Source organism: Calypte anna, chromosome 1 (assembly GCF_003957555.1).
Source record: "Calypte anna isolate BGI_N300 chromosome 1, bCalAnn1_v1.p, whole genome shotgun sequence".
NCBI lineage: Eukaryota > Metazoa > Chordata > Aves > Apodiformes > Trochilidae > Calypte > Calypte anna.
Genome location: NC_044244.1, coordinates 93,815,557 through 93,828,926, shown reverse-complemented (window position 1 = coordinate 93,828,926; position 13,370 = coordinate 93,815,557). Strand labels below are relative to the sequence as shown.

Genomic DNA, 13,370 nt, shown 5'->3' with positions numbered 1-13,370 from the left:
CACCCCACAGACCTAGAGACAGACATCTTCCTGCTAAACCTTGATATGAATGTAAAAGTTCTGCAAGAGAGAGAGGAGGGGAGGGAGGAGTACAAGATTCCCAGCATGAGTTGTGGCTGCTGTCAGAAAACAATATACGGCTCACAGATGATTGAAAATTAAAATACGGAGATAGGATCACTAGAAGATAAATTCAGTACCAAGCTACAGCCACCAAGGATAAGGAAAAAAACTCCCAAACATACTGCTATTTCATCAACCCCCCATCAGAAAGATTTCAAACAAAGGAGCACTCCAACAATTAGGAAAAAAAGTAATTAAATATACATTAGTATATTTTAAAGTAATTAAATATATATGTGTAATTATAACACATGCAGCAGCATCACACACAGACCCCCATGCCATTCTGGAGCCTGGCCCTTAATGGCTGAATTTCCTAACAGGGTATCAGAAAAATACTCAATAAATTTGTGTAGGTGCATGCTTAGAGTACAACTGCACCCTGTAGCACACAACTGACTTCTGTATGCTGTATTCAGCTGCTACTGCTGAAAAGCTAGCTGCTACACAGAAAGAGAGAGGTATGAGCTGCTAAGGGTAGTATGAAATGTAATTTTTTGCTATCCAGAGATAAAGCTTTCCAGACAGACTTCAGGCAGGATCATGAGGTCTTTTGGATGCTGTGAGTATGAGCCCAGCCAGTCCCAGGTTGTCAGTGCTGCCCTTCATGCAAAGATGAAGTTTCCTGAGAAGTACCAAACTGAATCAATCCAAGAGCTAGCTCACTCCACTCACGTTTATTCCTTTCCTCCAGATTACTTTTCTGCTGGTTTAGTAAACTGAGCTGGTGCGCAGGGAGTTTGATTCTGGAACAAAGAATGGGACAGGACCATGCAGCCAGCAGCACATGTCAGGGATGAGGATAACCTCCTTCTGTGCAACCATGTGCTAGAATAGCTCCACCTGCACCCTAAACACTCATCATACTGCTGCTTCCATAAATTAACCAGCAAATCTGTCAACTGTGTGGAAGAATAACCAAGTGAAATGAGCCATCTGTCATTTCTCAAGAAATTGTCTTCTTGAACTTCTTAAGGATAGAGGAAATATTACAGCAGGATGGGCTACAGATCCATCGTTATCTGGACTCCCTGCTTCTCTATTATGTAGGATAAGGAAAAGTGTAGGAATTTTCTTTAACAGCATCCAGAAGTCTCATTTAGCCAAATAAGACGGCCCTGGCAAACCAACTGTTATGTATATATGTTAAAACAAAAGATCCTCAGCCATAGGTACAACACGTCTGGAGCCTGCCATTTTGATGTGAGGAAGCAGACCACAGGTTCAGTGAACCCAGGAATTCAGTCTTTGACCAATGTCAGAGCAGGTAGAAACCCCAAAATAATCATCCTCTTATGAACTAAAGTTCTGGAAAAAACATTCAGATAAAATTTTTCCTTTTTTATTGCCTCCAGACCTAAGTATTAGCCTTGCAAGGTAAAATCACCACGTGAAGCAATGGCTGGGTTATTTCATTGCTTCCTTTACGTGGGCATTGCTGCACCACCTGGCTATGCAGGTCACTGTCATGTTGAAGAACAAAGCCATTCAGCTGTGCTGAATGCTCAGTCAGCTGTGTTCCAACAGCAGAAGACACCCCCAGACCATCAGTTCAATCAATGTCACAGAGGCAAAAGGGAAGGGATTTACAGTCATTTGGGCATGGCCTGGCTGTTCATCTCAAAACAGGACACAGCCTGTCTGTGCAACTGACTGATAGGCAGTATGTAGTTTCTCATCCTAGGAAAAGTACCCCACGTGATACAGAAGCTAGAAAAACGGCACAGGTCCTACATACAAGGATGGACAACCAAAGCTGCTGCTCAGACATGCTGGAAGGTACACCTGGTCCAGGTACTGATCAGATGGGAGGGCTAAGAATGCAGCAAGAGAAAAACCATGCTGCTGCAGTATTCAGCCTGCTGGCCTCAAGGACACTCACCTTGTGGAGACCAGTGGGGCAGCCAACAGCCTGGGGATCCATGCATGGACTATGGCAGTCCTCCCTTTCCCCACAGGCTGCCCCTGCTGACTCCGCTTTTGAAGACTTGAAGGACATGAGGGATGCACACAGCATTAGAGCTGGGCAGTGTCTAAGTACTATTCACTGCAGAGTATTTCAGTCCAAGGAAAAGCAAACAGAGAATCAATGAGAAGCTAAAGTGTAAGGAGAAAAGACATGCAAGACAACATCAAAGAAGCTGCATGTGCATGGACTGCAAACAGGCTGACACCGTGGCTCTGTGTACACATCCTGCAAATGGGAGTGGAAAACCGCTCAGGAGGTATCAAAGAGAGGAGCAGAGAGTGCTTTGAAATTGAAGTGAAAAAATTGCTCCTAAAAAGTAACAGTGAAGGGAGTTAATTTGAACAGAGCAACATATTCTGAGTAGAGCCCAGCTCTTCTGGCATTGTCAGTCTTCTTCAGGGACTGAAAAGCAAGACTGCCCACAGTCAGACCAGTGGGCATACACAGAGTAGGCCAGGCCATGTCACAATCTCACCAGGTGCAAGGATGCATTCTCACCCCCTTCACCCTTGGGAAATGCATTGAAGGTGCTTTACAGATTTAAAATCCAACTCAAGTTATGTTCTTGGGTGCATTTTGCAGGCTGAAGCCCCAAGGGAAACCCTGAAGATAACTACAGTCATCCGAACATGTCTGGCTCCAACAAAAACATTTACACACAAATCTGCAGAGAAGCCAAGTGTCAGTGCTCACAGAAAGTCCAAGGGAGGTGAAACACAGCTCAAACCCCACAAGGGCATTGGCAGCATCCCCAGGATGAAGTGGGGAACACTGCAGCACATCCAGCACGTACTTGCTCCCCTGCTGCTTGCACCAATGGGCTTGTTTCCACTTAGCAATGTTTTTTGTGGGATGAAAACAGCATTTTCTCTGGATGCCTCAGCTTCACTGACACAAATGTATCCTCCCAACATTGTGTCATCTGCATCAGGTCAGATTTGCCCAGCTGACTTACAGCACCTCTCCAACATCTATGAGCACAAAACCACAGCCAGCAAGTGGAAGTGGGGCAAGGGGTACCCTCATATGGATGTGTGCCCACAGGCAAAACCTCACCTCTAATCTGTATTTACAAACCAGTGCCCAGACAGTAGAGGGTATGACAGCAGGAGCAAGAAGAGGGGGCTCTCAGGTCTGTATGACAGTGATGGTACAGAGAGAAGATGGGGGACAGGGATGCAGAGAGCAGGATTTAATGGCTAAAAGTAGATAAACAGCACCCCATGGCTCCAGCCCGTGGATCAGTAGCTGTGCACAGGACGCAGCAGCCAGTTTAAGTGGGGAAGATGTTCCAGGGGACCTGGCAAGTGTGGGGACAGAGCTTTCCAGGGCAAATATGCAAGGGCAGGAGATAAACAAGGGTTCAAAGTTGAGGAAGGAAACTCATCTGTGCCACCTGGAAAAGAAAAAGGGCACCAGCTGGGTCACCAATATGGATCTATGCAATAGGACATCCTATGCTGCGCAACACTGAAACTCTTTTGAGGGTTCTGTGTGCTGGAAGCTTACAGGAGAGAGTAGCTGCTCTGAGACAGCAGGTCTTACTCTGCAGGCAGTGAAGGGAAGGAGCAAGTCTTTGAGTACCCAGGGGAGAGGAGTCTGCTCTGCACCACAGTCATGGCTGCTGCTGAACAGCCCCTGTCCCTTTTGAGCACTTCTTGAACTCCTTCAACACTTAAGCAAGAATACAACTATTTGCCAGATGAAGCAGGCAGCTGTAAAGCAGGGAAGTAGTGATATTCTACAGAGCAAAACCACTCTGGGATCAAGCAATCAGCAAACTTTTCAGACTTCACTTCTGTAAGGAAGTTTCCAGCTCATTAGCTTTCTTTGTTTAACTTTATTACTGGATGCTGCCAGCAGCAAAAAGCATCAGTTTTTTTAGGTAGGCACTTTTTGGCCCTTGGAAACACCTGTTCGAGCCTCCACTCATGAGTCTGGTCAGTACCCCACTGGCTACACATGGTAGAAAAGGCATCTTTCACATCCTTCCATAAGAGCTTTCCTCATGTGCAGACACTAGTACGAAATGAGATGGAAGAAAGGAAGTAATAGCTGAGTCTCATTAGTTAGGAAAAGCCTTTCCTTACACCCCACAAGTGTCTTGGTAATAGTTTGAAAATCAGTCCTCCTCTCCCAGCATTAAGCATGCCACAAAGCAGTTTGTTTTTCCAAGTCTCCTCTGCCTCATCTCCTCTTCATCCTCCCAGCATCCTCAGCCTGTGCAGTCACAACTATCCCATGCTTGGCCTCTCACTGAGTCTTCAGATGGAACGATGAGCAGGACACTGAGAAGCCTCCCTGTGGCTGACAGGGGTGGGCTTGGACAAAGAGCTAAGGTACCTGTGTTCTCATCTCGTTAGGTTTCTCTGGCCACTGCTACCCCAGTGCAGCTAGGCTGCTGTCAGTGGGGGTTCCTCATGGACACCACAAGGGCAACAGTGTACTCTGCACCAGCCCAGGTGCAGGGTTTTTAGGGGAAGTAAAGCTCTGTCTTACCCCTCTCTCAGAATAGGGTTCAGGCACAAGCCCTCCACCAGCTTTCCTAAAGCCAGCCTGGGAAGCCTTCACCCTTTTTCTCCATGATGGTTTCAACTTGACAGCTCCTAATAAACCAAATTTTACAAAGAAGCCTCTGGAGAGCCCTGGAAGCTAATTAATGTCCTAATGAAGAGCCTGACTGCCTTGTTTGCTCGACATCTCCCAGGTCAATCAATCTGCTGTAGCACAGCTTGCAAAAAGCAGCGAGAAGCCCAGCACCAGTGGCATCTGCATCCCCCACCACCCCTCCCCATCCCTCCTCCCAAGTTCATTACTGTCAAAAACTCAGCAGAAAGAGGGCAGATTTATAGAAGCAATAGCAGCTTTCCCCCTGTGTGCCCACTTCAGGATCAATCACAAAAGAGCAGGCTGAGAGACAACACAAGGAAAGGGCTGGGTAGGAAGAGGAGAGTGTCATGGGGAGGTGGGTGCTCTGCAGGTTGGGATGGGCAGGTCTGTGCCTGAGTACCAAAGAGATGAGGGGGCTGCTCAGGGTGGGGTCATCACAACCTCCTGCTTGTGTGAAACCCCTGCTGTTTTTATTCTGCTGTTGCCAGAGGGACTCCCAAGTAATCAGGCCTCTGTCCCTCTTAAAGCTCTGCCGAATTACCCCCTGGCTTGCTCTGCAGGGGAAAGACAGATGCAGTAATGCACCTGAGGACAATGGCAATTTAATACACCAGCACAAACCTGCTCAAGCCTCCTTGCCAAGAGTCCTCTCCAGATGCCCTAGCCTGCCCAGCTCACAGCACAGTCCCCATCATGCACCATGCTGCCAGAGACTGTCTGCTGCCCTTGTCTGAGTCCTACAGACCCACACGGACTTATGCTGTTCAGACAGCACCTTCTGTCTCAGACACTCCATCCCTGAAAACCTGGCAGAGAAAAGCAAGATCCAAGGATAAGCCAGAACAGGACTCACCTGACAGCAGGGAGATGCACAATTCAAAGAGAAGCTGGAAACAGAGCCCACCTGACAGTCCTTGGTTTTCCCCTTGTCCCATGCACATCTACCACCTTCCTCCCCTGGTCAGGACCTGGAGCTCAGGCACTGTTCCCCCTCCGTGCTTCATGAGGAAGGGAACAGAGAGCAGCAAGGGGATACTGCTTAGAACTTATCCAAACACTTCATGGGTCCAAAAGGAACCACCTGCACTGCTGCCTCCCCTTAAACCTGGGAGATTAGCAAGTGCCAGGGAGTCCCCACACCTGTCCTCTCTAAAGACAAGACACATCTGTCCTGACTCCTGCAAATCAGCTCAGTAAAGATTGCGTGGAGGATGCTCTTCTCCACTTACAAAAGGGTAAGCATGCAAAGGACAAGGAAAAGGCTCCAGAACGGAAAGGGGTGGTGAATCCTAAGGGCAAGCCCAAGCTCTTGAGGATGAAAGACCTCAGGTTTCAGAGGCAGGCCAGAGAACACAGCCAAAGGGCAGCCCTAAACAAAACGTGGTGGTGCAAAGAAATCTCCACTCCTGCACTTGGGACTTGCTCTAATCTCAGTCTGTGATCCTCTGCACGGCCTCCTGCCAATTTTGGCTTTGGGGAAGCAGCTGAAATGAAGCAAATTGTACTTTTATTGTTCCTTCTTCCCTGATGTAACACGAGCTCACTGAGAAAGAACAGCAGGCAGCTCAAGAGATGGAAGTAAAAAGGAGAGCACTGTGTAAGGAGACAAAATGGCCACAGTGGATTTAACTAGTTTGATCCACTACCCTTCATGACAGACCCCATAGCAGCCTGGATTTTTTCCTCAGAAGTTAAAATGCAGCACCAACCCTATAGCAGTGCAGGTCTCTCTCCTTGTAAAGCACACACAAGCTACATGGGCTTGTTCATGCACAAGCCTCCCTCTACTTTGCAATCCAAGGTGTGACAGTGAGGAGCAGGCCATGAAAGGGAGAAACACTGGAGCTCCACATCCTACTGCTGCTCAGTTTTCATGAACCACCAAGCGATGGACAACATGCCTGAACTCTCTGTAAGATCTCCCACATACAGACAGCACCCTTTGTAGGGCTCTCCCTCATAATGCCAGTCCTTAAAATGGCTTCATGCTCAACAGGCCATGGATGTCACACTCAAAGGACACACGGGGCTCCAGATGCCATGCAGGGCTCTTTGGCCATGTCACCTACAGACCTTCGCTTCAGAGCTGGGTTAACACTGCCACTGCCTGCCTCATTCACTCCCTCCTCCTTCAAGAGTTATGGACTCCATTTCTCTGATATTGCTTGTTCCTTCCTGGGAGCAGGAAAGGAGTTTTCAAGCTGCAGACATTTCCTCAACATTACCTGTTGGCCACAAGAGAGCCAGAGGTGAAATTACTTCATAGCCACATTAAAACATGCAATTCAAAACCAGCAGTGCCACCTCTGCAGTTAACACTCAGAACAGATGACAACTACAAACAATACCCACTGCAAGACAGCCAAGGAGACACAGGCTGAGAACTGAAAAGGCAAACCGATACACCAGGAGAAGCTCCAGCACCTTCTCCCTTGAAGATGTGGGGTTTCACCAAGCAAAGAGATTAATGAAGCAATCAGGTAGCCACTGTTCTGCCATTTTCACTTTATAGGCTGACGTATATCAATTGCCACATCTGCACCTGGAACCTGTCAAATAGAAAGGTCACTTTGACAAACAGGGAGCATAGGTTTTAGAGGAAACTAGAATCCTAGCATTAACTTACAATCTGGAAACATACTGGCTTGATTTGCCAAACGACCTCCAGACAATCCTTCTTTACACCAGTGTCCCTTAGTGGATCAGCAGTGGAGACAGTTCACCCTAAACTCACTGGTATGGGGGTCAAGGCAGGAACCCATGGCTAGTGTCAAGGGAAAGGAGAAAGCGAGGACTAAGACATTCAATAGCAACCTCAAGTTATGTCATATCAAGGTGACTACAGAACCACAGACTTGGACTAACAAAGCTCTCAGGTGTTCAGTGGTTCAGGCCTCCTGAATGACAGCTTTTGAAGAAGCCCCAGATAATCTGATTGTGGGGGCAACAGGATGTTCATTCAGAGGTGATGGAGGAAGGCATCTCCCACATCATCCTGGCTCCTCTCTGGAAATTATCCAGCCAAACAGCCAGCAATGACACAACACGACCCTCTGCAGCTTATAAAATCAGAGAGAACAACAGCAGTTGCTAATACAACTGCTTGTACTGCATTCACAGAGAATATCAATGACCTGCTGCCACAGACTGCCTGGGACATGGAGAGAAAACACTGAGGGAGTGCAACCATGATGCTGGGGATACTCTGAGGATGCCCCTTCTCCTCTTCCATCCTTTTGTGGGTCATAAAACTACAAACATTATGCAAGGCTTGTTAGACTGACAGCTAAGATTTGTGTAGCAGAAACTTGTTGAGCAGCAGGGAGATAGGGAGAAGTAAAAACCACAGAGACCTACATGACTTGTTCTGTTAAGACATCACTTGATGCTTAAGTTACTGCTCCAGTAAAGAAGAACTGTCTGCTAGAGCATGGTTTTAATGTCCTTTAAATGTCCTCCTGGCTACCCTGAGCTGAGACACAGAGACTATCTTCTACCAGCTGTTATCATGAATATCTCTTTCTCTCACACACACATGCACACACAGAGATGTGCCATGAAGATGCATATTACTCCAGGGACCATATTCAGCCAAAGGTGTCTCCTAGGGAAATAAGCTAAAATGATGAACATCACCAACCTGACCTTGTGAGCAGTAAAACATGTATTATAAGGCAGGCTAATCGAGATAAATGGAGAAGATTAACCTGAAGACGAGGGCAAGGAAGGAGGGAGGGAAAATAAAAGATGGAGAGCTCATGAGGTGCCTGGAGCTCATAGTATTCCCTGACTTTTCCAAAGTCTTGCTAAGGCTTGGGGAAGGTGCAGTGGGGTATGGAAAGGGGCAACTGGGGAGAAAAAGACAAAGTTCAAGCCAGAAGATAGACCCTAGGAACGAGTGCCTCTACACAAGAACATGAAGGTAGGACTGAAAATGCTGTCAAGAGTCTATAAGGTGCTGAAAGTGTCACTCCAAGCATCAGCTTCAGCCCCAAGACCAAGAAAGCAACAAACTGTTGAGCTCAGCAAAGGAAGAGCTGCCTCACGATGCACTTTTACACCCTTCATGGACAAGAGAAGGCACAATCAAAATACCAGTGATAAGGCCTACGGAAGGCACCTAACTCTCTCCACCAGATGTATATAGAGCATGACCAACTTGCAATTTTTCTGACTCTCCCCACCAAGCCTGGTGTCTGCTGCCCAGCTATTGCACACTGTATGGGTACCCACAGCTGTGGTGACTTCCAGCTGGAAAGGGCCTGATTGCTGGTGGGGGTGAAACTCAGGTTCTTTGATCACTACCTGCTTTTGCAATACCTCCAGCAGCGGGAGACTCAGCTGGCTACTAGACAGGAGTTACAGCACCTCACTATGGAGTGTGTGCACATGCAGGCTTTGGTGGGAGCATGTGCCCCTTCTTTGATCCTATTTGCCCTGTCCCTCTCCTCTCTTCCTCAGGTCAGACTGCTCTGATGAATGGAGGTGGCAACCTGAAAGCAACCTCCACCTCACAAGAACAGCCCAGAGACTGTATTGAGCTGCAGTCACGTCACCTCCCAGAGGAAAACCCCGCAGGAGTGGCGAAGAGAGGACTCAAAGAGGTGGGGAAAAGGGAACTCCAACCTATAAGTGGCTGAAGAGCCAAGAAAATATACTCCAATTATACTCTGTGCAAGTGAGAGATGTCAGACAGACACAGCCATGAGAGCTGCCCTTGCTCTGGAGAGACCACTGCAGTGACAGTACACAACCCACCCCCATGATGCAACCCCCCAGCCGCTCTCACATTGTCTTAGCACTCACCGGGCCGCAGGACCCTGATTTCCAACAGGTTGGAGGTCCTGTCCGCCAGCCGTGTCCAGCTGCTGTTGTAGTTCTTCCTCCAGAGCTCAGCCACGCACTGGTACTTGCCGGCCTCTGTGTCGCTCGCCCTGCTGATGCTGAGGCGCACGTTGTTGCTGGATTCGGCCTTCTCAATGGCAGTGCGGGTCCGGAAACCCAGGTACCTGTCACCCCACTGGACCCCGCCGTCACGTGTGAAGGTGACGAGGTCATGGAACTCGGTGCTGCCTGCTGGCTGGAAACGCCAGGTCACCGACACCGGTACCCAGGAGGGATAATGGGGTTTGATGATGCACTGGAGGTCGAAGGACTCGTTGTAGGTCACGCCGGGGGTGCGGGAGATGGCTGTGACGGCAAAGCCGGCCTCTGTGGAAAGAGAAAAGGGCTCTGAGAGACACTTGCCTAACCAGGCCCTGCTGCTAGCATGCAAAAGTTAGAGTGGGGTTATTCAGTCACAGGCCTGGAATAATTGGCTGCTTGTGTTGTGTCAGCTCCTCATTTGCAATTGCAAAGCGGCATGAAAAGCGGTGCCCGAACCAAACTTCAGTGCCTGTGTAGTGCTGACTGCCTGTGCGAGCACCGGCTGCAGCAGCCGCAGGATCCTACTTGATTTCTGCCCAGAGGAGCGAGGTCCCCCGAGACGCGGAGGGCAAGCAGCCAGCCTCTGCACACTGAGAGAAGCCTGCACAGAAACTCAGCAGCACAGCGGCAAGGGGACAGTGATGGGCAGAGCAGGTGCCCAGTGCCAGCCTGACCACTCGCACACCGTTATTCACATCCAGCTCTCAGGCAGGAGGGCCCCACACCACTCCCCACCCCAGGTCTGCAGCTGGTTGCTGCAGGTGAAGGGAAGATGAGGAAAGCGAGAAGCAGCAGCCTTCATTCATGCATTGGAGAGGTGGTAGCAGTTACAAAACCCCAGGATGGAGGCAACTGAAAGAGAGAGAAATTGGCTGCTTCTATTCTTCACACAGTGTGGTTTTTGTTCTCTTCCAGATCACAGCTCCAGGAAGGCTTTATGCAGTTATTCTCTCACATCCACCACCGCAAGCCAGTCAATACATTTTGACTTGTTTACCCCCAGCACTTTGTTTGTTTAGGGGAATTTAAAACCAGCAGTCAATCAGCAATTTGAAGATAACCATATTCCCACTTGACTGGCTTACATATTGGGTCAGAGTATTTCCATCATTTACTTGGTCTGAGCTGCAGAGATAAATATTTTCTTCTCTTCTCATCACTTCAGTGCAGCCAGCGGATTTTGCAAGGAACTTGTTTTCCACTGTCGACATCCCCAAGACGCACTCCCTTCCTGGGAGGCTCTGTGGGATGTCCCATGCTGGCTGGCAGCGTGCGGAATAGCCACTGTCACAGGGGACAGACCGATCAGTGCCCAGTAGAAACAGGAAGGTCTTCTGGATCTGTACCGAGCTTCAGCCTGTCACTAGCTTGAAATTATAGTTCAAGAGATGAGCTGGGAAGCTCACTGCAACCCACAGAGCTGCTGCTGTGGGCCAGACCGGCCACAACACAGACACTGCTGAACCTGCACACTTCCAGCAAGAGCCTCTGCAGCCCCACGGAGCCACCGCACCAGAGCTCTGGAACTTGTAATTACTGAGAAAACAGGTCAGTCTTTCAGGTTAAAGCTTCTTACGACATATTCAGTGATTACCCAGGAGGAGAGAGCAAGACTCAGGCTCTCTCCTCTGTACGACTGCTTCACCTCATCCCCATATAAGCTTTTACCTTCCAACCCTGCAGCAGCTCTCCTGCCCTAGCAAGTGTGTTACCGGGCCCAGCTCAGACCACCGCTGAGGCAGCAATGGTCCTAAAAAGCCAGCTTAATTTCACTAAGACCAGCTGACTTCATGTTTAATCTCCAGCTGGTGTGGACAAGAAAGCTTCAAGAAGGGACATTCTTGACTATGTGAAAGCCAGGTGGGTTTCTGAGGTCCTCAACTCAACCAACAAGCTCCTGGAACTTATGGTAACACACACAGCTCCTTCTTCCTTTGGGACCTGGTTAAAAAAGAAGTCACAAATAAAAGCAGGAAGATTTTCTGTAAGACCACCCTATAAGACTATAACAGCTCCCCCTCACCCTGCCTATCCTCTCGTCCCCCAGCCAGACAGGGGCTGAAGTTCCTGCCAAGCACTCAAGATCCTCAGAAGTTCAGGGACATATGGTTTCATCTGACAGCACATCTCTCTCCTGGCTATTGCTTCTGAACCACCCTGTAGATAGATTTATGGGTTTGAACATCATCTGTGCTGATTCAGCAAAAGACTTTCTTACACTGGCAGACTGGCAAATGATTAGACCTTAACTTGAAATGTGAGTGCTACTAAATTTACTGCATTTTTCACCTAGCAATTTCTGTAGCCATAAACCTCTCTTGCTCTTTCTTAGCACCTTTCATTTGAGTTTCTCAGGACACTTCAAAAACATTACACTGAACAAAAATCATCAGATTCAGCAGCAATGACACCATACTCAATATTTTCTCCATTAAATTTTCATGAGCTACTTCAGCTTTGCTTGTTGTAGGAAGAGGATCTAGGAATTTCTTACAAATTCACAGAATGTGCTAAACAGATGGCGATTGCTCTTGAACAAGGAGTGGAGGAGGATGGACAACTACTGTTCCATCAGATCTGCTGGAACTGCTGGGCAATTCTGAGAACCTTGAATTTTAACAAGAAGAAAAGTGATACATTTAAAAATTTCAACACTTAATCTCAACACTTCTGTGAGTGGCATAAAGATGGGCAGCTGGGCCAATATGTTGACTTACAGCAGGCCAAATACTGCTGACCTCATGAGGATCATGCTGTTGAAATGAGATGAGAATCTGCCTTTAGTTCATTACAAACTAACATCCACACCTGCTGTTGGAAGTTATATAGCAAAGAATTCTAGCTCCAGACAGAGCAGCCTCTGAAAAAAGGTCAAAAGTGAAGGGAAAGAAAGCCAGAAAAGAGCAAGATTTTTATAAGAATACAATACAATTTTGAAGTCTGGTCTCTTACACACTTGCCAAAGCTTAAGACTAATAGTGCAGAAATAAAAAAAACCAGCCCAAACAGCCCTAAATTGCCTATCTTGACCTTTCAACAGAGTTCCCCAATTGTTTATAGCTTTGGCATTCTTCAATTATTGGCCTCATAGATGCAGTCATCCCTTCTTCAGTCTCCTGCGGTGCACTTTGGGAACTAGTTCAGGGCTTGATATAGCAAGACCTGAGAAGAACCAAAGTAACTCTCAACCCGTGCAAAAGTGCTCATGTCCTACCTGCCCTCTCCTAAATTGCCCTAAATTGCCTTCTCCTTCACTGTGTTTGACATGGAGGAGCAATTTGGCAGAGCAACTAGCTGCAATGATTCCATGTGTAGTTTGACTTCATCATGAACAACATTGTGGTTCCAGGCCAGCAACTCAATGCCTCCTTGCAGAGGCAGTGAAGCCCATTCCTGACCTATGTCTTCTGCAGGCTTCTGATGCTGTCAAAGATGCTTTCTCATTTCTGGTGGCTTGGCCAATAGATGTCCAGCATTTGGCTCTCCTGGTCTGGGAGCAGAGGTAATGTTTACACAGGGCAGGCAAGGAAGCTTCGATGCCCACATGCTGCTGATGGAGTACTGCCACTGCACTGCCCATAGCCTGGCTCCAATACTGTTTGAACATGTCATGGGATGGGCAGCCACTCCCTTGGAAGGATTCTGGAAGTATTTCACCTCTCCTTAGCCACCCTCTGCTTTGCTCCTGCCACAGCCACCCCTCAGGCTTTGTCCACACACATGACAGGGCATGCAGGTGTTT

The 13,370-nt window shown here is 48.1% G+C and overlaps 1 protein-coding gene across 2 annotated transcripts in view; it reads right to left on the bottom strand.

The window, feature by feature from the left end:
- IGSF3 (immunoglobulin superfamily member 3) overlaps positions 1 to 13,370 on the bottom strand; it is a 99,007-nt gene that overhangs the window by 19,782 nt on the left and 65,855 nt on the right. For both annotated transcript variants that reach the window (XM_030465774.1, XM_030465777.1), the window contains one exon: positions 9,509 to 9,913. In XM_030465774.1, coding sequence (XP_030321634.1) covers positions 9,509 to 9,913 — 405 coding nt within the window. The remainder of the gene's footprint in view (positions 1 to 9,508; positions 9,914 to 13,370) is intronic.